The sequence below is a fragment of the Rhinoderma darwinii genome, chromosome 13, assembly GCF_050947455.1.
Source record: "Rhinoderma darwinii isolate aRhiDar2 chromosome 13, aRhiDar2.hap1, whole genome shotgun sequence".
NCBI classification, from domain to species: Eukaryota; Metazoa; Chordata; class Amphibia; order Anura; family Rhinodermatidae; genus Rhinoderma; species Rhinoderma darwinii.
In genome coordinates, this window is record NC_134699.1 from 58986540 (window position 1) to 59011792 (window position 25253).

Here is a 25253-nt window from a genome sequence, read left to right on the forward strand (position 1 = left end):
TACGTCTTTAAGCCCTTCAGGACACAGCCTGTTTTGGCCTCGTAGACAGATTATTTTTTCAAATCTGATGTGTCACTTTATGTGATAATAACTCTGGAATGCTTTTACCTATCCAAGCGATTCTGAAATAGTTTTCTCGTGGCATATTGTACTTTATGGTAGTAAAAAAATTTGGTTGATAAATTCAATATTTATTTGTGAAAAACTTCACATTTTAGCGAAAATTTTCAAAAATTTACATTTTCATAAATTCAAATGTATTTGCTTGTAAAACAGATAGTTATACCACACAAAATAGTCACTAGTTAACATTTCCTATATGTCTACTTTAGATTGGCATCGTTTTTTTCACGTCCTTTTATTTTTCTAGGACGTTACAAGGCTAAGAACTTTAGCAGCAATTTCTCATATTTTCAAGAGAGTTTCCCAAAAGCCTATTGTTTCAGGGACCAGTTAAGTTCTGAAGTGGCTTTGAGGGCCTTCTATATTAGAAAGCCCCCATACATCACCCCATTTTGAAAACTGCACCCCTCAAAGTATTCAAAACCACATTCAGAAAGTATTTTAACCCTTTAGGCGTTTCACAGGAATTAAGGCAAAGTAGAGAGGAAATTTACAAATTTCATTTTTTTTGACGAAATTCATTTGTAATAAAAAAAAAAATCTTTAACATAGAAGGTTTTACCAGAGAAACCCAACTCAATAATTATTGTCCAGATTCTGCAGTTTTTAGAAATATCCAACATGTCCAAATGGACTAAACCACCGGCCTCAGAACAAAGGAGCACCTAGTGGATTTTGGGGCGTCCTTTTTTTAGGAATATATTTTGGGCACCATGTCCAGTTTGAAGAGGTCTTGTGGTACCTAAACAGTAGAAACCCCCCCAAAAGTGACCCCATTTTGGAAACTGCACCCCCAAGGCATTTTTCTAGGGGTATAGTTAGCAGTTTGACCCCACAGTTTTTTTTGCAGAATCTTGTGGAATTAGTCTGTGAAGATGAAAATCACCTTTTTTTTCTGTGGAAACAGAATTTTTTCCTTTTTTCAAGGAATAATGGAGAAAAAGCACCCCAACATTTGTAAAGCAATTGTTCCCGGTTATGGCAATACCCAATATGTGGTAATAAACTGCTGTTTGGACCCACTGCTGGGCTTAGGAAGGAAGGAGCGCCATTTAGATTTTGGAGCGCAGATTTTGCTGGATTAGTTTTCAGTGCCATGTCGGGTTTGCAACGCCCCAGAGGGACCAAAACAGTGGAAACCCCCCAAAAGTGACCCTATTTTGGAAACTACACACCTCAAGGAATTTTTCTAGGGGTATAGTGAGTTTTTTGTCGAATTTAGTGGAATTAGGCCGTGAAAATGAATATCAACATTTTTGTCCACTAAAATTTTGCATTTTTTAATTTTCACAAGGGATAAAAGAGGAAAAGCACCCCAACATTTGTAAAGCAATTTCTCCCGATTAGGGCAATACCCCATATGTGGTCATAAATGTTGTTGTTTTTATTAGAAATTAATTAACCCTTTCAGGACTGATCCTTTTTTGCTTTTTCATTTTTTGTTTTTCACTCCCCGCCATACGATTACGGGGATACCAAATTTATATAGTTTTTTTTTTATATTTTACTACTTTTACAAAGAAAAGACTATTTGTTAAAAAAAAAAATGTTTTGTATCATCACATTCTGACATCCAGAACTTTTTAATTTTTTTCGTCAACTGAGCGCTGTGGGGGCTTATTTTTGGCGGGACGAACTGTAGCTTTAATTGGTACCATTTTATGGTACATACATCTTCCTGATCACTTTTTATTACATCTTTTTTAGAGCTATGGTGAACAAAAAACAGCGATTTTGGCGTTTTAAATTCTTTATTTCTTACAGCGTTCACCGTGCGCAATAAATTAAATTTTACTTTATTCTGCCGGTCGGTACGATTACGGCTATACCATATGTATATAGTTTTTTTTTAGTTTTGCAGCGTTTGCACAATAAACTGACGTTTCTTTAAAATTATTTATTTTCTGAGACCATATTCTGAGCCGTAACTTTTTTATTTTTTAGTCAAAAAAGCTGTGGGAGGGCTTGTAGTTTTTACTGGTACTATTTTGGGGTAAATGCGACTTTTTGATCACTTTTTATTCTATATCTTGGGAGGGGTGGTGACCAGAAAATAGCAATGCTGACAGTTTTCTGTTTATTTTGTTTGCGGCGTTCACCGTGCGGAAAAAATAACTTCATAGTTTGGGTCGTTACGAACACGGTGATACCAAATATGTGTACTTTTTTTAACGTTTTTATTTATTTTTTCCTATAATAAATGACTTATAGGAAAACAAAAACTTGTATTTTTACACTTTTAGAAAACATTTTTATTAACTTTATTTTACACTTTATTTTTTTTGACCTGCAGCTCTGATCGCTGCTAGAATACATTACACTACCTAGGTAGTGTAACGTATTCCAACTGTCAGTGTTACGTCACAGTCACTCTGACAGTAAGTCTACGAGGACCAGCCAGAGGCTGGTCCTCATAGGCTTCCATACATGGCAGACCCGGAGGCCGTTGCCTGGCCTCCGGATGCCAGCAGAAGCATTAGCAACCCCCACAATTGCATGGGGGCTGCTGATGTGCTACAAACTCCCTAAATGTGGAGATCGCAATCAAGCACCGCATTTAACGGGTTAATTGCCAAAATCAGCGGCGATGAGCCGCTGAACGGCAACACTGGAGTGTCAGCGGTCGGGGACAGCTGACCTCCCAGTTCCCGATGCACACCTTGTCGCCGACAGTGTGCATCGGGAACGACAGCATTATGGGACCTTCTCCTTGTGCCAGTGTCAAGGAATCACTACTTGAGTAATTTTCCAGAGTGCAATATTATGGAATTGCTATACGAGTAATTCCCCAAAGACTGCTGGAAACTGTCTGGATCAGGCGTGCAGGTAAGTCAGCTACCTAAAGTCCGTCAGCTCTCTGGTCAGCAGAGTCTAAGGGTACTCTATATATAGTCTTCACCAGAGCCCACCGCAAGGCAGGTTGGATTTGACTGCATAGAACCCAGATTGCTTTTCCAGAGTACGGTGTTGGACAGGAGGTGCAAAGCAGGCAATACCAGAACGGATAACCAGACGAGCCAGAGGGGTAATCAGCAAGCAGAGTACAAAACCAGGAGATACTAAAAGTTTAAACAGTCAAGGTGGCACAAGGTGTAACCATGAGCTTGATCAGACACATGCATACACAAGAAAAATCACAAGCAACAATGAGAAAACGGAACAGATTCAAATACTCCACCCTTGGACCTGATGGTGCAGAATGAGAAATAGGAGTGACCCTGCAACTCAAACCAGGGTCACCCAGAAGCTTGACTAGTAGTCATAACAACCTAAAAGTGACAGACGTTTCCTAATAAATAGAAAATAAGTACTATGCGCACCAAATAGGAGTAATTTTCCAAGATGTTTTTTTATTATTCCAGTGTCCGTGCGACGTTTCAGTCAAGCCTTGACCTTCCTCAGGTACTGTGTAGTAATTTGATCCTGTGTAATGGCGCGATAGAGGTGCGGCTGACCGCTAAAGGAGACGTTTCCTAACAGCCGGTTCATCACGTCCCCTGTTGGAGAGAAGGATGAAACGACTCTCCAGTTGGTTTCTCTTCACCATTTTTTACTAATGCTACAATTTTGGACGCCCCATGGATCACATCACCAGAAGGAATGGTTTTGGCCTCATAGCATCTGCATGGACTGCCACTATGGTAGGTCCAGGGCAATACAAATGGCAATAGGAAACAGACAGGCTTCTGGATTGTTTGGTTGCACCTTCATGCAGCTTTGTCTTAAGGTAAATAATGGCATCATGCAGAAATACGAAGTGTTATGATGTCAAAGAAATGTAGTGAGTGTTTAGTGCTCACTGCGCCCCTCTATATGGGCATTTAGACATGGCCATATTTAATGAAGGTAGTGGGCAGCTCAATATGCCACACATGCATACCTCTCAACAGTTCTGTTTTTATGGGATTGTCCTGCAAAAAGAACCTATAGGGGCAGGGCTTATGCAGATATGCTCAAAAATAGGAGTGCCCTTGATGTTTTGTGGACATATCTGTGCAGATCGGGGCGGGGCTTACAACTGTCTCACCAATGGGGGTTCAAATATTGTAAAGTATGCACACATGCAGTAAGTCCCTAAACTAACTAGGTCCAGGAGAAAGGACTCACTTATGTGTTAAGTCATGAAAATTGGTGGAGATGTCCACCAATTTCCTAAAACAGATACAATGGAGAGTATGATCTAGAGCGACGGGAAAGAGCGGATGTGTCGAATAAAAATGGTTACTTTTGGCCAATACTGGGCCTTTCAAGCCCAACAGGGCCATTTTTATTTGGGGCCATGGGAAAAAATAAAATCCAGACAGAGAAGGCCTTTTCTGTGATCTATACTCAGTGTACACCCTTATCACCCAACGTGCCCTCTTTGAGCGCCACAGTGCCAGCCTCGGCACGTCCCACCTCTTTTAGGGTCCGAGAATAAAGGTTGGGGATGTGGGTGCATGCGTAAAAGTGAATTAAAAAAATTAAAGGCAAATATATATTGAACTGGATGATCTTTGTTTCTCCAGCCATTCTATGATGATACCAAGTCAGATATTTTAGCGTTAATCTCCTTGGAAGATACAAGTGAAAATAAGAGATGCCCGAGTTACAACAGAACATTGAAATAGGAATCCTAGCGTTCGCTGCTGTACCTGTTCTTCCCACCTGCCGGCAGCTGCCATCAAACGCTACAAACAGGACACACCACATGCTTCCATCTTGCGTCCCCACCATGATCCAAGGTACAAGTCTGCTTAGGACTTTAATTAGTCTCCTGCTACCCAAAATGCATTGCGACCCAAGCCATGAAACCCGGTTATTGAAAAGATGAGAAAAACGAGAGAGAATAATGCGTTTGTTACATCAGCAGCAATCTGGATTGCTGCTGGTAACACTTTAAGTAACATGACAAGGTCAGCTTTATTTCAGGGATACATGACACAACCTCCTCTCCGAAACCAGCAAGACAGGCCGAGAGATTATGGCCACACAGCTGACGACCCAACACAGTATTTCCATATTACCAGTAAGATATTACAGTATGGATATATAAATGCCAATATAGTTGTTCCAGCCAGGGGCAAACACATTTGGTGCCCACAGTGGAGATGGAAGAATGACGCCCATTCGATTATATACATTTTCCACCTTTTCCCGAAGACTGGTAACCCTGGTTAATGCCTAATATTCATGGTGGTTTGGGATGGTGCAGGGGTTAAAGGAGGTGGTTTAGAGCAGGAAAATGTACCTATAATTGAAAGGTTTTTTTTCTGGGACTGTAATATTGATGGCCTATCCTGTCCAACTCCTGGCACCATGCCAATAAGCTGATTAAATGGGCTGCAGCGCTAGAGTGAGCGTCGCATCCCCATCACCACACCTCCCAACATTTGCATTCCAAGTCACTGGACACTTAAGCCCCGCTCCAACTAGATACGCCTACAAAACTTCCGTAGAACACCCACTTGTATGTAAATGGGCATAAACCACGCCCATTTTGTGACCCATTGGAAGGTATGCCTTTATTTTTTACCAGGCACAGTGTTGTACATACAGTTAAGACTTTTAATACCAAGTGCATGGGAGTGTAGCACCAGGCACAGCCACTACAATGATGTGTCTGATAAATAATGATGGAAACCACATTGATCTGATATTCATCACCTATACTAAGGATAGGGCATCAATATTCTAGTGTAAAGTTTCATGAGAATATTCTGTTTACCTGAAGCAGCCACTAGGGGGAGCTCACTGCATAGGGATTTATACAGCTATGATTGAATTCTACAATATAGTGATCTCCCCCTAGTGGTGGAACAATGTTATAATATAACTCTGCTTCATGTGAATGGCTCAGAATTTGCCTATGCAGCCACACACAATCGACTGTGCCTAAGGCCTCATGCACACGACAGTATTGGTTTTGTGGTCCGCAAAACCACGAGTTCGTTGAGGTCCGTTGGAGCGCCAAAAACCCTTGTTGGCATGGCAATGTTCACAATGCAGCGCCAACCACATTATTGTTTCATCGATCTAGAATTCCCTTAACCCTATTCCCTACAAATATACTGGTGCTAAGACATGGGACAGGGAAGATCGGGTAGGAATTCAGGGACCTGGGCATGTTTTTAGTCCAAGAGTAGCTGGAAGAAATCCATATGATCATGGGGAGAACATGTAAACTCCATGCAGCTGTTCCTCTTCTTAGATGTGGACCCATGAGCTCACAGCTGTAAGGATCCTGGTCCAAATTCTAAAGACTTTCCTGTTCTCGCTTTCATCTCTAGCGAATGAGAACGCTGTAAATCATTTATGTATCTCTTGGACCTGATGTTAATCTGTTAGAAACTCTGAACAATCTCCACCGCGTTGTTGCAAACCGCATCGCCGGAATGTTCAATTAACGTAAATCTTTTTTTAATTGAGGAAAACACAACTGATTGCTTTAAGTCATAAAAAATTAACCTTTTGGATGCTGCTGGAAGGGATGAAAGAAACCGCTTAATAGAACAGGATCTCAGATTGTTAAAGCGACATTCCAAAATACGGTATTTAATCACACCCGAGGTCATTATATAGAGATAGGGGGTGGGGCTGAGCGAGGATACGACGCTGATGTGGAATTAATAAGGCAGCTGTGCTAATGAGGATCGGTAATGATGTTGTTAAAGGAAAATACTTTGCTTGTTTTTAATTACAATTACAGACCTCGTAACGTGCTTTCTGTCATAGTCAACTGATCTATCAGTTTAGTTAGTTGGTTCGGCGATGGGTTGAAAAAAACAATATACTGCATGTCTTCCTTCTTATTAAGTTTCATTAGATTTCTCGTCATCTCAGACCGAAAAAATGGTAGAAAGTAAAATGTCACCACATGCGACATGAATTATGCGGGTTAGTGGAGGGGTTATATAGGCACCAATACCCTTTAGATGGCTATTGCCCTTTTTAGTTAATTCTTTGCAGGATCAAACAACAAAATCATGTCTATAGGCTCCACCAAATAAAGCCAGCACCACAGTCTGATTTTTTGGCCAAAGTTTTTTCCCCACTAGAGAATAGGATCTGGGGAAGAACCGTTAAATGATACAGAAGGCCTTTCGGTGGTAAGAATGTAGGACCATCATCATTAAGCCACCATACCCATTACGTTGCTGTTGTTGGATCTTATATTTTCATTGAGATTTGATAACTTTTTGTGTTTGTTGGTTAGGTATCTGGCAGCGGCTTATTCAACCACCTAACTTTAAAGTGTAGCTGAACGTTTGACAAACTTCTGACATGTCATAGTGACATGAACAACCTAAAAGCACAAAAAGCAAGGGGACAAAACTCCCCAATAGATGATATAGCACAAATAACAGCCACGTATAATAAAAGAGTATAACTTTATTAGTAAACAATACACGGCATCACATAGAATATAGTAAAAATACAAATGGTCACACGGAAAGCAGCAGCAACAGGTATACAATTACATATACCAAGAGGTTAACAGACCTAACCCATCTCAACATGTAACGTCCTGTATATGATAAACCCCATACATAATATATGATAAAGAATAATGTATGTAAAAAAAAGGAACTGCCAGACAAAATAACGCTAAACCAGCTGCATAGTGTATATAGAGCAATAATAAAAGGCATACAATGAAGCCTATATAAGTAAATGGGCACAATGCCAGCAAGAGCAGCAAAATCTAGTAGTGAAGCCGGTCTTAGGCGAAACGCGCGTCGAGGCGTTTTTCCCTTGTGCCACATCTCAGCACGTCCTTTCTCCCCACTATGTCTCTAGGTATGCTTAGACATCTTCACTACTAGATTTTGCTGCTCTTGCTGGCATTGTGCCCATTTACTTATATAGGCTTCATTGTATACTTTTTATTATTGCTCTATATACACTATGCAGCTGGTTTAGCGTTATTTTGTCTGGCAGTTCCTATTTTTTACATACATTATTCTTTATCATATATTATGTATGGGGTTTATCATATACAGGACGTTACATGTTGAGATGGGTTAGGTCTGTTAACCTCTTGGTATATGTAATTATATACCTGTTGCTGCTGCTTTCCGTGTGACCATTTGTATTTTTACTATATTCTATGTGATGCCGTGTATTGTTTACTAATAAAGTTATACTCTTTTATTATACGTGGCTGTTATTTGTGCTATATCATCTATTGGGGAGTTTTGTCCCCTTGCTTTTTGTGCTTTTAGGTTGTTCTTACCAGTTGTTGGGGATTCCCCGTTCTTTTCTCTTTTGAGGCTGTTTTGTAGGATTGGTGGGGGTCCGAGCACTGAGACCCCCACCAATTTCTAGAACGAAGCAGCTGAAGTGCACGTGTGAGCGCTCAGCCGCTTCGTGTCTGTTCGGCTTTTTCAGGAAAACTGATGTAGCGGAGTACGGGATCATAGACTTTCTATTGAGTTCGTACACCGATACATTTATTTCCGGAAATAGACGAATAGACACGAAGCGGCTGAGCGCTCACACGTGCACTTCAGCTGCTTAGTTCTAGTGATTGGTGGGGGTCTCAGTGCTCGGACCCCCACCAATCCAATCTTCTGACATGTCACTATGACATGTCAGAAGTTTGTCGAACGTTTCGCTACACTTTAACCTTGAAAGGGTTTATGGGTTAGTTGGCAAACAAAATATTTTTCAGCTAGTCATTCCAATTGACACTAATCTGAACAGATAATCCTAGGGTTCATATACTATTTCCACTTTTCATCGTTTATGCTACATGCCTTATATTTATGTGGCTAACAAGTTATAGCCAATAAAAGCTGAAATGTAAATTTTTCTATCATTTACCCTGTGTTGCTGCCAGTGCCCAGGGAGTCATCATACATATTCATAATTTCCCTATATTTACTTACCTCCTCTATGTACGGTGAGGATTGAAGCTCTATCACTCCATTACACCACTCGGTAATGAGTAACTAATGACTCTGTCACCATGAATTAACATCATCTGACTGGAGTGTACATGGTGATTCCCTGTATGGGGTCTAAGGCTCTGTTCACACCCACGTCCAGGTTTCCATTTATAACAAAAACCAAGACCTATTGCTGGATCCATTGTTCGACTGATGCTATCGAACCCAACGTAATGGGATCAGTCTGGTTCCTTTGTTGTTTTCGTTTTGATGGGAAAAATAGTGCTGCATGCATTATTTTTCCCCGTTACTTATAACGTAGATGGATCAACATGGGCATCAGGACAGCCTTTCCTTATCTGAAGCTGCCCTCTGAGAGAATGAGCCCTTCTCTCCCATGATCTATAGGCTATTCCTTCCCAGATTTAATTTTTTTTTATTATTTTTTTTACCATAGATGTAACGACGGTGGCTCTGTAGTTTGCACCGTTTCTTTGCCGCGCTGTGGTCCTGGGTTCAAATCCAACCTAGGACAACATCTACATGGAGCTCGTATGTTCTCCCTGTGTTTGCGTGGATTTACTTCGAGTACTCCAGTTTCCTCCCATACCCCAAAAACATCCAGATAAGGAATTCGGATTGTGAGGAAAACCGCTGTACAGCGCTGTAGAATATGTTGGCGCTATATAAATTAACGGAAATGAATAAGATTAAGCTTAGTCATCAACGGTTGTCCGGCAGAAACTTACTCGATCATGCTGAGGCTAGAGACAATTTGCCCGGCCAAGGTCACAACCGAAAAACTCGCTATCATGCAGGCTTATATACATTGGATAAATGTTTTTGATTTTTGTGTACCGACCGTCTATACTCCTATTGATGATCTCTTCTTTTTCAGACATGGGCAACTTTGAAGATGGAGACACCTCTCTAGCTGTATCTCATGGGGATGCAGCAGTGATCACTGCTCCGAGCATTGCAAGTTTCCCACAGCCGCAGGTGACTTGGTTCAGAGACGGAAGGAAGATCCCTCCCAGCAACCGCATGTAAGTGAACAGAGTGTGAATCCATAACATTACAATAGTAGATTAATAACCACAAGAAGCGGCTCTTAGTCATATGGATAATGGTGAGCTGATTCAGCGTCTTTTACAGTCAGTATCGTGGGGGGTCACATTATACATATGCATTTTTCCATTGGGGGTTTTCTCACTCAACCTTAAAGAGCTACTCTACTAATAGAGCAGTACATATTCTTAAATTAAATAGCGAAGAAAATAATCTTTTTCCTAAATAGTAAAATCCTTTTTTAATTCTAAATGTCCCTTCCACCATGCCGATAGAGGCCGTGAAAACGAGTGCCGATCAACGAGACAGCTCGTTGATCGGTGCTCGTTTGCTCCTTTCACTAGGCGCAATGATGGATGTATGGGGAGGAGCGATCATTACTACGATCGTTCGTCACCATATATTTCCACCATGTCGGCAGCAGATGCCCGATCATTGGCCAATATGTCTTTAGTATAGAGGCCAGATGTTATATTCTCTTTACCCATGGCGGAGATTTCTCCTTTGCTCGTTATTGCGGCGTAGGGGAAAGGAAGTGACAATTACTCGGAGCACGATTCTGATTCAGTTTAGTCGTTGGCCTGACAAATATTACTTACTATGGACAAGAGTATGGAATTGATTTTCATATGTGACTGGCATTGTATTTTAATGGATTGTCCAGGACTAGAAAGAAGGGGTATTTTTTTGTTCTTTCCAGAAACAGTGCCATGTCACTTGCATGGGGCTGAACGTAAATACCAGAGACAACCCATGGACCAGCGTAACTCAGTTTCACGGAAAAAGCAAACCTTTTATCCCGCACCTCCCCCCACCCTCCTCACAGTGATTGACTTATGCCGGCTACCTGCTTACACAGCAGCTAGTCGTCAATAACTGTGAGGAGGGTGGGAAGAGCCGGTTGGGCCGATAGTAGAGTGGACCTGTCCCGGTAACATGCAGCCCTTACAGTTTTAAAAATGGAAAGCACCATTGTCTATACCCACACCTGCCTAATATCAGTGCAATTGGGCAGCCAGCCAATTGTGTAGTGCAGGTGACTGGGCATCAAAAGATTCAATGGAATATTTATCAAATTTCCTTCAATTACACCATTCGGCATAGCGGGCATGGTGAAAGGGGAATACGCTGCTGCCAGACCCCTCTGGATTGGACATGTTCACATCCAACAAGAGGTCCCCGTACACATGAGATCCTTGGCCCATCCCGCCAAAAATGTGTATGTCAGCACCAGGTTGGAGGTGAACTGATTTGCAAACACGGAAAAACCGATGATTTTTTTTGCAAAAATTGGTCTAATGTTTGTTGGGGTTTTGTAGGTGCGTAACAAAATGTCATTTTTAGGGGCTTTTCCGCTTTAGTTTAAATAAACTGTAATGATAAACCGGATCTGCAGAATCCCATTATGAGCGTCTCTGAGTTGCACGCAGTAAACACCTGTCTTGCGCTGAATCATCCAGGAATTCAGAAGTACTAATGAAGCAGCGGCGTATTCTGCTTATCTACCTAATTGCAGAGAGTTATTATCCAGATGATCTGGCAGCTGATCCCATGCGAGTGGGGAGATATCTATGGGGACAAGTGCCAGAAAACCGAGTGGAAAAGGTGTTGGGTCATTGAGCGGGGAGACAAGAATGTCATGTATCCACCGCTTCCAGCACAAGCCTGTATCTTGCAGGAAAATTCCGTTTCGGAAGCATGGGCTGAGATTAGTGCCGCTTATCAGGACACCAGCTGTGCCAGTCCAGGACAGAGACAAAAGCTTATACTCAGCCCTTATTTTGAGTAAAATCCCGCCACAGGATGCAGACGTAATCCGGAGTCCATTGTAAGAGATTTTTGGAAACACGATGAAGGGCAGTTTACTGGAGAATAACAATACCGGTAGTACACGATCAATGTACAAGACATTAATGGCATACTAGTTTAAAGGGGCCCTAAACCTAAAATCAGAGTCTTATAAAACAGCAACGGTGTAAGATCATTCTATTCACATATGTAGTGATGGGAATTTTTTGGACGTTCTGTCAGTCATCTCTATAGCATGGATCTATAGATATGCTCGTTCATCGGCTGATTGTATCGTTTAGGCAGCATAAAATATTATCGTTGACGGCGGCACATCTCCCTGTGTAACTACATGCTGCCGACATGAGAGAAATGTATAGGGACGAATGATTGTAGTAACGAGCGCTCGTCCCCATACTGGCTCCTTGTGAACGGAGCAAACGAGCGCCGATCAACGAGCTGTCTTCTTGATCGGCGTTAGTTTACACAGCCCTCGTCTTTAGGTCTTTCAACTGTAGGTTTAGTGTCTCTTTAAAGGTGAAATATATATATATTATGCATACTGATGGTATAGGACAGGTTACGATCATGGTGGGGTGTCTTCTGTTTGGCCCTTTTGTCTGCATTGGCCAAGGAGAACCCTATATCGTGGCCTCTTGGTCTTTCCCAGGTTGAGAAGTAATTTGGCTATGAATATTCATAAGAGGATGATGTTTTTGATTGTTTTTTTTTGCTTTCTTCCTACATAGTGCCATCACCAAGGACAACACGCTAGTGATCCTGTCCAGTGTAGCCCCCGATACTGGAAGATACTACGTGCAGGCCGTCAATGACAAGAATGGTGACAACAAAACCAGTCAACCAATCACATTGACAGTGGAAAGTGAGTAATGGTTTAGCCACTAGCTTCTGTCTTGTAGTTGCTATGTGAATCCTATTAGTACACGGTGACATGTGGAGGTCTTCACCATCAAGTAATAAGCAAATTTCGAACATGCAGTCGCTATCCCCAACATCAGAAAAAGAAGCAAAATTAATGAAAAAATGCCAAGACTGCTGATCCAACTGCTTATAATACAGCTCTATATGGCATATAGGGTCAACGGGAAGCTGGAAGACCGGTATAATGGTAGCCATTAGTGCCAGGTATTCATTAGTAGATCCAGGATAACCGAGGATGACCCAATCCTCCTTCTCCTCTCTAAAGGCACCACAACATTATCGATCATATCACCTTCGAGGGATAAGAAGAGGATTTATATAAACTGGACCCTCCTATACTGGGATTGGGTGGGTATGGATGTGTGAACTCGCATTAAGTGATGGGGAGCACACTTTTGCCATGGGACTCTTTGGCTCTACTTACGGCCTCGATTGTACCAAAGTGGACAACTCTTATAAATCTTAAAGGGGTTGTCTAGTATAAAAAAAAAATTGTCTGCTATTGTCCAAAAACAGCGCCTCACCTGTCCACAGGTTGTGTGTGGTGTTGCAGTTCAGTTCCATTGAAGTAAATAAGGCTGAGCTGCAATACCACACACAGCCTGTAGACAGGTGTGTCGCTGTTTTTGGAAGAAAGCATCTATGTTTTTCTAATCTGGACAACCCCTTTCAATTTAGGAACCAATCATCTTGGCACCTCAGACTACTATGGTTTTTGTTCAGATTACTGTGTTACTACCATGGATGTGCTTTAGGTTTGCTCCAGTAAAGTTACATGAGAGGGACACCATTATTAGTGAATTCCGGACGTGCCGGAGCTATACGTCCAGTATCGAATATTAGCTGCAGACTCTAGCCTGGAAGTAGTCACTTGTAGCTAAACTTCCATTAAAGTTGGTGAATCTATTTTATTACTGTGTGCCAGTTCCTGTTTTACTAACCAGTTAAAGAGATGAATTGAGGCTGAAGGTTCACGTTGTGCCCGTATTCAGTGGAGGGATGGATGGTACAGTCCACACTAATCTCCCGATCCTTGTACTGCAGACTCAGCAGGATACAAAGCACACGCCCGGGATTTACTGCAAATGAAACATGCCCGCTGTCCAGACAGGCGCTCACCATACAGACCCTGTTGTCTCTTTTGCTGACCGTATAAAAAGCAATGTTTTAAAGAACCTACAAAAAAACACATTGTAGCCACGGTTTATGTCAGCTGTACAGCCCAGGGTAGCGCAAACGTTAAAATCAATTCACTTATTTTAAGGCGATTCTCAAAACCAAAAACATCCTAATAGCCAGTGAATAGCTTAATTAACAGAATTTTTATGTTTTCTCCACATCCAGAGCTGCAATCAGAATTCTGCTGACTTCCTGTTAGCTCTCAGTTTGCATGACCTCATGCCACCCAACTGGCTCAATGTCTATGAATAAAATCTAGTGTTTCAGGCACATTGCAGTAGTTGCGTAATGCATTGTGTTTTTTAGATGTCGGTGGTCCTGCAGATCCCATCGCTCCAACTATCATCATCTCACCCCAGAACACCAGTGTTGTAACTGGCACCTCTGAAGTCACTATGGAGTGTGTAGCCAATGCCAGGTGAGTCCCAGCAATTATGTAATTTTGGGGTCCGGAATAAAAACGCCCATAGACGCCAAATTCCACCTGCGTTTTTGAAAGTGAAGGTTTCATATTGTGAGCAAGCATCATGCTGATGAAACAAAGGCTACACCACTGCCTACAACTTTTTCTTCTCTGTTTATTAACTCTTTCTGCTTCCTTTTTCTCTAGGCCTCTTGTTAAGTTAAACATTTCATGGAAGAAGGACAGGGCGCCCATCTCCATTGGAGTGAGTGAGTTTGGTCGCCGTCTGACTATCCTGAACCCCACGCTGAGTGATGCTGGTTATTACTCATGTGAAGCCACCCTACGTAGCAGCAGCGTCCCTGCCGTGACTGCAGGGGCATACCTAACTGTCCTTGGTAAGAATAACAAACTAATATTTGGCATAGCAGCATCAAGATAAAGGTGTAGGCAGGAGATCAGGTGCCTAGGGAGCAGCTGCCTTCTCTTAAGGGTTGCATCATACACAAGTAAGCAACTGCTTCTTCTCATAGATAATGGAACTGCTGTCAAGAGACAGCAGCTCCGTCCTGTCACTTCTGCTCTGAACACAGACATTAATATTATAAACTTTGAAAGTTGCTCAAAAAGAGGAGCTACATGAACCCGCACAGGCACAGGCATTCATATTCTCCTCTTATTATTACCCCAAGGGGGGCATTTTCAGCAGGTAGAGTTTTTAGTGCCGCTTGCTTCCTCATATTTCATAAGAACAGATAGACAAGTTCGAGTTCCTGCATAGCAGTGTCACTACCTGCCGTCTCTTCTGCCCCGTCTCTCAGGTTACAACTGGGGAATACAACGTCCCATCCAATTATCTGCGTATGGACAGTGCGCAATACAGTCGATGACATATGGAGGTTTCTAGTGGCTGTAATTGATTACCGCTCTGTAATTGAGATGCATTCCCAATTAGCAAATCCCAACTGCCTGCACATTTAGAAACATGATAATTATTTAAAAACATTAAAAAAAAAAACAACACACTAAAATAGTAAAAAGGCAGAAATAGAATACAAACTATAGCGCACCCTCTCCACCTTCTCTTTTTATGCGCTGGTAATTTGTACCATATTTGGCATTAATTGGGTTAAATGACCCCTTCTTCTCTTAGAACCCCCTCAGTTCTTAAAGGAGCCAGAGAGACACTTAACAGCCGAGATGGAAAAAGTGATTGACATCCCATGCCAGGCTAAAGGTGAGTGTGACTATAAGACTCTAGTACCAGGGCTAAATGTGGACAAACACTTTTGATAGCGGTCGGCCAAATGCTTGTTTGGTCGACTGCTAATCCTTCCAACTCAACCGTGCTTGTTCGAGCTTGCATGTTTATTTTAATGGGGAGAGGAGAATAAGTCGCTTATCTCCCCCGGAAACTAAGGATCGGGTATGTTGAAATCGAACATACCCAATGCTTCTTTCCTCATCTAGGGGTTAAGTCGGGAGACACTAGTTGGCCAGTCCTGCCTAAACATGACAACTTTGGTCGTAACACCAAAGATCGTAAGGCCGCATTTCAGCGTGCTTGTGAATGTGGTCATGTTACTAAACGCACCGTGATGCAACTGCGCCACGACAGTCGCAAAAAAAATACACAAATGCTGGACTATTGGTCGCAAATCGCATGTGACTTTTCTAGTAAAGACTTTAATGCAAGTCATGTCTGATGGAGATTTATGTGCGATTTCTTTTTTTGGATGTTGCAAAGCCTAAATTGCAGGCTACTCCTAAACAAATCTCACCCTTAAATAGTCGTGTGACAGCAGGCAGATCACAAACATGTTTTCGTTGCGTGACCAAAGTCGCCGTGGAGCCCCAGCCATTGAATTACCATTTGTGGCCCATCAAATTGTCAAATACGCCCCACGGTTATGATAAGTGATCAATGGAAATGTTACAGCCTGTTCTATATATTTTTAATATATTTGATACTGTGACAACCAATAGTCCCAAAATTACATCTCCCTAGTGTTACCACCCAGCTTTCCCAAGCTCAGGATGGGCATGTGTCACTGTATAGCTCAGCAGATTAGCAACTTAGAAGGCTGGATGACCAATGTGGCTTTCATTACAGCGTTGAAGCCGTCACCCAGCTTTCCTAAGGAAGAAAGGAAAACCTCCAGCATCCATTAGTTTATGCTCTATAATGAGAGTGAAACTTTGCAGTGATTTACACGGATGTCAAGCTTCACTAATGGACGCTGTAATTTTCTTGTCTTCTTTGGATCGAGTACTGAATCACCTGTGGGGACGACTTTGGATCGGGTTATACCGAGGGGTTAATTGTGCTGCCTAATAATTTAATGTTTGCCATCTTTCTCAGACTCCTGAATGGTATATCTAACTAGTTATAGAATCAGAAATGTGGGTAAAATTTTTAATGGGGGGCCTCCCAAGTTTATGATCTATACCCAAAGGCTTTAGCCATAATTAACCAATATCTTATATACACATTTTTAAGGGGTGGTCTGAGGGCTACAAGGAGCACCTCATGTACTGAAGCATCCATGTCCATGCATTACACGGAAATACATTTATTTCAATGGGAACTGTGTTATGCCTCACTTCTCCTGTGGCGGCGATGCAGGGAAAGTTGTCCCTTGCGGCTAATTTCTTTGGCGAATTACAGCTGATCGCTGGCGGTCCCAGCAGTAAAACACCCGGTGATCAGTTTATCATCAGGGGACCCTTCTAAAGAAAAGGGATTGTCGAAAGTGGAAAACCCATTTAAGGTAAGGGCGTGTTCACACGGCGCTAAGAAACACAAACGATGTGTAAACGTGTCATATACACTAGCGTTTCTTGCGAAGTGCATATTAAAATAAAACTTTTGTGCGCATTTTCGCACACAATTAGGACTACCATTGACTATGGAAACATTTGGCGCGTTTTTGTCGCATTTTACTCTTTAAAGAATTTACCTGATGTTTCGTTTTTACACGATGTGTTTTTTTAAATACTTTTGCATAAAAAAAACACGTTTTATATATTTACTGTGCGCTTTCCCATGCGTTTGAATGGGAAGCTTAATCATGCGTTTTTGACGCGTATTTCGGCACGTGTGAACGGGACCTAAGAGGATCACAAAATGTATAGATTAAAATAAATACTTGGATTACAACATACATACACAGAACTCCTGCCTTACAACTTTGCCTCCTGAGGCGCTGGCCTTGGTGGCTGGTCCAGATGACATCTAGGATTCCAGTCCATTACCACATGTCCTCTATGCTCCGTGCTCGCCGGTCCTGACGCTGGTAATATATGCTCACTTGTCAGTAATAATCACAGGCGCTGCAATTAGGCTCGTGCTGTATATATAATTACTACGAGAAAAGGGCACCGCAGCCCCGGAGCATGTGGGAAAATAAATGACTATAACATTGAGGAGATCTGGAGATGATTTAATATGCTCTGTTATGATAAGTACCCAGGAGACGCCACTTCTCAGATAGTGTGTGGATTTTTACTGTCCTCTGGCTTTTTTTTTTCTGGTCTCGTTTATTTTCTACTTCTTGCAGCTTTATAATTACTCTTCTCTGAGTCAATTGTCTTTCCGTGACTTTTTTTCTAAAATGTTTTGATTACTTTCTTCTATTCTTCTTGCACGCCACAGGAGTACCCCAGCCGTCTATTTCCTGGTACAAGGATGCGGCTCTGATTGACGGACGGAGGGACACCAGGTTTCGTATCGTAAGCGCGGGAAGCTTACGGATCAGTGGGCTGATGCCTGAGGACACGGGAATGTTCCAGTGCTTTGCCCGAAACAGTGCGGGGGAGGTGCAGACCTCCACTTACCTGGCTGTAACTAGTAAGTACCCTAGTGTAAAGAATTTTTGTCCATCTAGAACTCTAAAGAGTTAACTATTGAGTAAAAAGGCAGCTGCGGTGCAATGCATTTGGCTATCGGCATTGCTAGTATAAAGCGAAGCTGCTCCCCCTAGTTTGACGATTGAGCAGAGTACTCTTTTAGACCACCAAAGATATTCTGTATTCACCCTTAAATTGCCCTAGTCCATCGGGGATAATATGTGTTAACCAGTAAACCCCCCTAGACCACCTGGGATATTACCGTAGCTTTCATCCGCTATGCTGCTCCAACCAAGCATATATATGTATTAACCCCTCAACCAAACTAGATCACCAGGGATATTCGGAATTAAACACTAAGCCATCCTAAATAACCAAACGTATTATGTATTAACCCCTAAATCACTAGGAAAATTAGGCTTGATGCATAGTCCACCCTATGGGGAAACATGTGATGTTATTCATGCAGGGAGTTGGCAAAGTTGGTATATTAGATGACGGGCACATTTTACCGTCTGTAATTCGGGCAACAAAGCATTTTGAAAAGAAAAAAAAACATAAAAAATGCTGCATCTGCCCGATCTTTATTTTTTCGTCTTATGCGACAATTGGAGAATCAGACCAGATAATATTATCGTACCTGAAATCGAATGCTGATTCTATGTGCAAAATATCTCATTTCCTTTTTTCATTGATTGTGTTGGACTAAATATATGTAAATACTGTGACGTGAATTAATATTATTTTCGCTTTTGTCTGTGATAAAAGGTATTGCTCCCAATATCACAAAGGGTCCCCTGGACAGCACAGTGATCGATGGCACCGCTCTGGTACTACAGTGTGAGACCTCCGGAGCGCCCCGACCTGCTATTACCTGGCAGAAAGGTAACGTTAAAAGACTTAGTCAATGCTCCACCAACTTGCAGCCCCACTACTCTTATTTACCAGCAGCTAGTCGTGATTGCCACCAATGCTGGATGACGGTCTCTGAAGCCTCTAGGTAAAACACGTTGGACGTACATGTACAAATTATAGCCCTGCTGCTATGTTATCTGGCGGCAGCCCATCGTAAATGTAACCAGTGCTGAATCAAGGTCTGACTTCTCAGGTTTTATGGGATGGAGAAAATGGGGAGTAAAACTACTGCCCAAATAATGAAGCCATAATATTAATAATACCACCATACAGTGCCATATAACAGCCCACATAATACCTTATACCACACATAATAGTGATGTATAGTACATAAATAATACAACAGCCGATGCCCTAAGAAATGTTTGAGAGAACCCGCCAGAGAAGATGCCTCTTTTACCCATGGTAGAAACCAATTGCAACCCATACAATTATTTTTGCTCCTTTGTTGTATATGGGTTACATTGGAGGTCAATTCATCATGTAACAAATTCCATAGCAGATATATGGGGTCCACGGGCCAGATTATACCAAACTGACACACTAAGGCCTGATTCACATCACGTTTCTGCTGTACATTTATCATGTACTTTGGGAAAGCTCTAGACCTACACGATAAACGTGTCCATAGGGCTCCATTAGTTCGACAGAGACCAAAAAGAGTGTCGTCCTGGCCTCCGTCAAGCTGGTATACATCGGTATACTTTTTTTTTTTATGATGGAATAACAAAGTAGGCTACGCTATTCCATCCTGAGGGATCTCACAAAAAAAAAAAGTATACCGTGTGGTATACTTTTTTTGTTGTTTTACATGAGAGCCTGTGTGTGATGGATGCCACAGTATGGCATTCATCAGAGGTATATGTTAAACTTATACCCAATGGGGCTTCCCCAGGGCCCAAATAGCGCTCGGCCTGGGGAAGCCCCTCACGTCTCTGTGCATAAAAGGACAGTGATGTGAGGGGCTTTCAAATACGGAGTCCCCGGGCCAGACCATCGGTAGCACTCTGGCGGGGAACTCCAAGACTGGTTGACGCCCCTGATGTTACTGTTCATTTATGTACATAGATGTCAGGGGCTACCCTGGGCACAGCGCTTCAAGTAGCGATGTGCCCAGGGAATTCGGGAAATGTATCCCACTATTTGCCTATAAGGAAGGGTTAAAACGCAGAGGGAATCAGGCCTATGACTGAAGTGTCAAACACATCTCCATAAGAAAAAGTTTTGCTTCCAACTTCTCTCTATGTCAGATTATTTGCTAGCTGCCAGTACATACTGAGTTATTTAATGGTAGTCACATTACTGTACGCCAGAAAGTGAAGATGCTTATGCGTAGGCGCAAGACGAGTTTGCTGCCTTGTCTTTGATGCCAAAAAAACATCATTCTGCTAAAGCTTTTAGGGGCTGCAAACAATCTGTCCGTCAACAGGCAGCAAGCTCGATAAAAAGTTCCTCATCTAGGAGATCCGTCGTCCTCTCCTATGAATAATTTGCCGTCTCCCGTCTCCGCACACTAGGATATGTAAAGCCTCCCCATATCCCCGATCTGACTACAGCTACATGTGAAGCCAGAATACAGTGATATTTACAGGCTCCCTCCTTGGTATACAATGATATGCAGAGTTCCCCGGCTCTAGTCTGTGTGTGTTAGTTATACAGTGAGCTTTCTCATCTCTCGCCTGTGTATGAATGATAAGCTGATCCTCAGTTCCCAGCCTGTGTATAAATCATATGCGGAGCCTCTCATCTCTAGACGACAGCAGTGCCAGTCCTCTGTTCCTCCAATAAAACTGGCACAAGACAGGTTAATAAAGCAGAACTGCCTTATAATATATGACAAAGCTATATTCTTCAATGCAAAGTTTGTGTTCAGCCCTGTAGAAGATATATAGCCAGCAACGAACCGCACTTAAACCGTGCAATAGTCAGACTCCTTTTATGTAGCAGAGCCAGCGCCAATCAGGCCTGTCAAAATGTGTGCGTTAATGGGAGCAGACAAGACGAAGGGTTAAATCTCTCTATATATCTATGTGGTTCATGACCTGTAGGTGTTTCTTTAATGGAAGCCATGGCAACTAAAGGATCTTTAGATCTTTCAATTTAGTAGAAGAAGTAACCCTTCAGTGCTTTCCTTAAGAACTACAAGGAGACGGGGGCTGCTGGGGTACGTGAATCTTGACCCGTTTCCATTTATTTTACGGACGGAGATGAGGATTATAAAAATTACTTTTATCGTTTTTTTTGGAGAAATATTGGCAAAGTCTGAAGGTTCCTAGGTGTAAAAGTGTAGATACCATAGAGGCAGCCCCGGGTGTTACATACTATTGAGACTCACTAGTGGCACATAGCCTCCAACTTTTGGTAATGGGTAGAACATCCCCCTCTCCATCGACACAATGAAAAGATACAAAGATGTGCCAAATTTTCATAGACCTTTCGTACTGGCTCCAAAGTTTCTAAGATTAATCTACATTGTGCTTGCCAAATAAGTTCCAGCTAGGCGTTAACCTTTTGGTGCAAACCGGAAAAACTACATACAGTAGGAACCATGTCAGGCCAACGAATACCTGGCACTCCACATAGAACTTCGGCTTCATAATCGTAAAAAGTGACAGCTGAATTTTTGGTATTGAGGACTTTGGAAATTGGGGGCTTTACTGGCAGTGCGGGCATATTTGGAGGGTCAGCTATGGGCGATGTCAACCGGTCCAGTGCCACTCCTCGGTGAAAGGAATCTGACTAAACGTTCTGCAAGTATGGGATAGACCTAGAAATGGGCCATTCTGTCCTGAATAAGGGGGTGTCAGCCAGACCCAATTTTGATATTTGCTATGTTCACCCTTGTATAGACCACATCCAAACAAAGTGTGTAATATATGTATGTATGTGTGTATATATATATATATATATATATATATGTAGCTCTACTTACGCTAAACTTGAATCTGATGTTCAAAAGTCGTTTTATGTGAAGTGGAAATAGAAATCTCCTTTGTACGAATTGTCCCTACACCGTGTCTCTCCATCTGCAGGTGAGAAGATCTTGGCCAGTGGGTCAGTACAGCTGCCACGCTTCACCCTTCTCGAATCTGGAAGTTTGCTCATTAGCCCGGCACACATATCAGATGTGGGCACATATACCTGCACAGCTACCAATTCTCGAGGCGCTGATGAGGCCTCCGCCGACATTATTGTCTGGGGTAAGAGAAGCTCTTTCCCGTATCGCCACCATATCTAGGCAAATAAATACTCTGGTGAGATGCCGCCACTTCTTCCACTAACACATTGTTTTTTTACTGTTAGTCTCTGTTTTAGCAGCCGTAGGAGTTGATGTGGTTTATTATAGTCATTAGGGATAAAAGGTTTTTCATGCAGCTTAGTACAGTCGCTGTTCTGTTCTCGAGCTCTCTCAATATTTCAATTCCGCTTGGAGGTCACTCTATGAAGCGTTAAAAATGACACTTGGCTACACAATGGCTGGATATGTTTTATTACTATGAATACCTTTGTTAATGTATAAGGATTATAAACTCCGGAGAGCTCAGGGTGTAATCATACTCCGACCGGCCTCCCCCTACTCCATAATTAGCAGAGCTGGACATGCTATTTAAAGGCCCGTTCACACAAAGCTATCAATGATTCGTGTTATCATGAGAGATTCATTAAGAATAAGTTCTACAGAAATCCCTTCAACACTATTCAGATGTATAGAAATTATTTTCACTCGGTGGAATATTTCCTAAGACTTCTGTTATATGGATGTCATAAAGGGGGTCCCCTCGCTCAGATGATGAGACTACAACTTTAAACAAAGGGGTTAAGTGATATAAAAAAAAATAAAAAATGTAAAACCACGGCTACCGATTTGTTTCGGGTTATTTGTAAAGCAGCAACATATTCCACAGCTCTGTACACAGACATTAGTACCTGCCCCCAGTGGAATTTATAATCTACTCTTCCCCTACACACATACTAGGGACCATTTCCTAGCAATCTACTTACCCACCTGCAATCATTTCTTATCACTATTCTAGTATGCAGCCAGAGAGAAAGAGGTGATGCAATATAAAAGTCACTAGTGTATTAACAAAAAGTGGTAGATGTGGTTGTAAAGGGGATAACGTCCCATTGGTCATGAAGTTAAAATGAACAGTCAGAAATAAAAGTAAAAAATAAACACTATATGGATTATATCTGCATGGCGTGGGTTGCCTGGTTCTCTACCATATTCCAAAAATATACTGATGGACACAGATAAATGTGGCCAGACACATTAGACGTATGTCGGCCAAACATGCCAATTTTGGTGGGACCAGCCGACCATCTATTGTGCATGAGCTGTTGGGCCGATGTCAGAGATAAAAGGGATCGGGCATGTCGAATTTCAAAATGCCCGATTCTGTGTTCTCAAGGGAGGTAAGTCGCTACCAGACGTGTCTGGCAACGGCTTACTCTCCTCTTTCATGGAGAACACACGCACACTCGGTCGAACTGAGCGTGCATGTGTATAGGGAGGTTATGAGGAATAGCTGTTGGCCGAACGAGCGTACATCTTCTATAGTAGTCGAACAAGGGTTCGGTCAACTACTATTGAAGGTGTATGGCCACCTTAAGTGACAACTACCTAAGAAGCCAATTGACCTGGGATAGGAAGATTAGATTGTGAGTCCAACAAAGGGCTAATTCTGGGACAACCCCTTTAAGGCAGTAATTTTTTCGAGTAGAGCCAGTATACAAAGGAGGAATCTCTGGTGAAAGGCTTTTCTCATAGGAGGTCCAAGATCATAACCTGTCGGTGCCTATTGGAGTTGAAACTATTGAGTTAAAAGGATTAAATGTTTAACCCCTGAGATTCGGACCGAATAGATGACTTTCCATTGTCAAACCTTAACATCTATGAGGCTCTTAAAAAAAAAAACACACACACATTTCTCGGGGCCTTTAGTGACTTGTAGGGTTGACAAAACTGCATAGACCCAGTAGATATTCCTTTATCAGCCAACACCGCTACAGTGAGTGGGACTATATGAGACACTGGAATCTGCTCCTCAGGCTTTAATACATAATGTGCTCTGCTTTGAGCCCTTTTGTCTTCTGTTTTTACCGCTCACAATCCTGATCCTTCAGCTGATCGTTCCGCATTGTCTAAGATGACAGGAGTAAAATTAGCTTGTCCTGCGACTTTATCTTCTGCGTAACACTAGAGACCAGGGGGGGGGGGGGTAGGTCCATCAAACCTGTCTTCCCAGCTCTATCTGAAGAGATCACGCTGAGATGTCATACACCGCTTTGTCAATTCAGCTGTTAACCTTGCCGTGTCGGTACTATAGAAACGTGTTGGGTATAAAGACACTGGATTTGCATTGTACTCCACGGACAACAAATACTCACCCAAGGTGATAGAGATCAGGTTTATTTTAACATTAATGACATCCATTTTTCTATGGGAAGATGAAGAATTTTTCAATGTAATGGGAAATGTAAAATAAATAAAGAGGCTTGTCAGCAGGCTGAGAGGCTCAAGGCACAGAAATGTCAAGGTAGAGGCACAATATCACACGTGACACTGATACTACGGAAAGTCATTGGGAATATTCTTCTAAACAAATGCGGAGGAGAAATAGTGGTGGTGTCAGTAGCAACCGGACATGTAAATGAATTACAATGATGAGATGTGGCCTTATGGCAAACATAAAACCCGAACCCCCTCTGTTGCTGGGTCAGGGTACCATGGGATGTACATTACTTAAGCGGAGTAATATGGATGATCAGTAACTCACTCTGTCTCAACAGCTCGAACCCGCATTACCAATCCTCCTACAGACCAGAGCGTTATCAAAGGTACCAAAGCGTCAATGTCGTGCGGGGTGTCACATGACTCAAGTGTTACCATCAGGTAAGTTCCATGGTGGCAGATGCACTCTACTTTACATATTATACCCCCCTCCCCTGCTGTTTTGGTGTTTTTTGATTACAGACCAGCAAACACAACCTCGCTCATGAAAGCAAGCATGATGAGAAAGTATAGGGCGACTGTGGCAATTGTATTGTGCCACCGATACCACATCCCCATAAGAATCCATTGGGTTAGAATCCGCTCCCTAGTAAGTTAAAGT

At 42.2% G+C, this 25253-nt stretch overlaps 1 protein-coding gene and 1 long non-coding RNA gene across 7 annotated transcripts in view; one reads left to right on the top strand and one right to left on the bottom strand.

The window, feature by feature from the left end:
• The window catches only part of SDK2 (sidekick cell adhesion molecule 2), a 503279-nt gene that overhangs the window by 385490 nt on the left and 92536 nt on the right, over positions 1 to 25253 (top strand). For all 6 annotated transcript variants that reach the window (XM_075845537.1, XM_075845538.1, XM_075845539.1 and 3 more), the window contains exons 4-12: positions 9892 to 10039; positions 12599 to 12732; positions 14277 to 14388; positions 14581 to 14771; positions 15527 to 15610; positions 18029 to 18223; positions 18991 to 19107; positions 22170 to 22337; positions 24931 to 25033. In XM_075845537.1, coding sequence (XP_075701652.1) covers positions 9892 to 10039; positions 12599 to 12732; positions 14277 to 14388; positions 14581 to 14771; positions 15527 to 15610; positions 18029 to 18223; positions 18991 to 19107; positions 22170 to 22337; positions 24931 to 25033 — 1252 coding nt within the window. The remainder of the gene's footprint in view (positions 1 to 9891; positions 10040 to 12598; positions 12733 to 14276; positions 14389 to 14580; positions 14772 to 15526; positions 15611 to 18028; positions 18224 to 18990; positions 19108 to 22169; positions 22338 to 24930; positions 25034 to 25253) is intronic.
• LOC142665777 (uncharacterized) overlaps positions 13739 to 25253 on the bottom strand; it is a 179946-nt gene continuing 168431 nt past the window's right edge. Inside the window, exon 3 of the long non-coding RNA XR_012851568.1 lies at positions 13739 to 13967. This is a non-coding gene — a long non-coding RNA (uncharacterized LOC142665777). The remainder of the gene's footprint in view (positions 13968 to 25253) is intronic.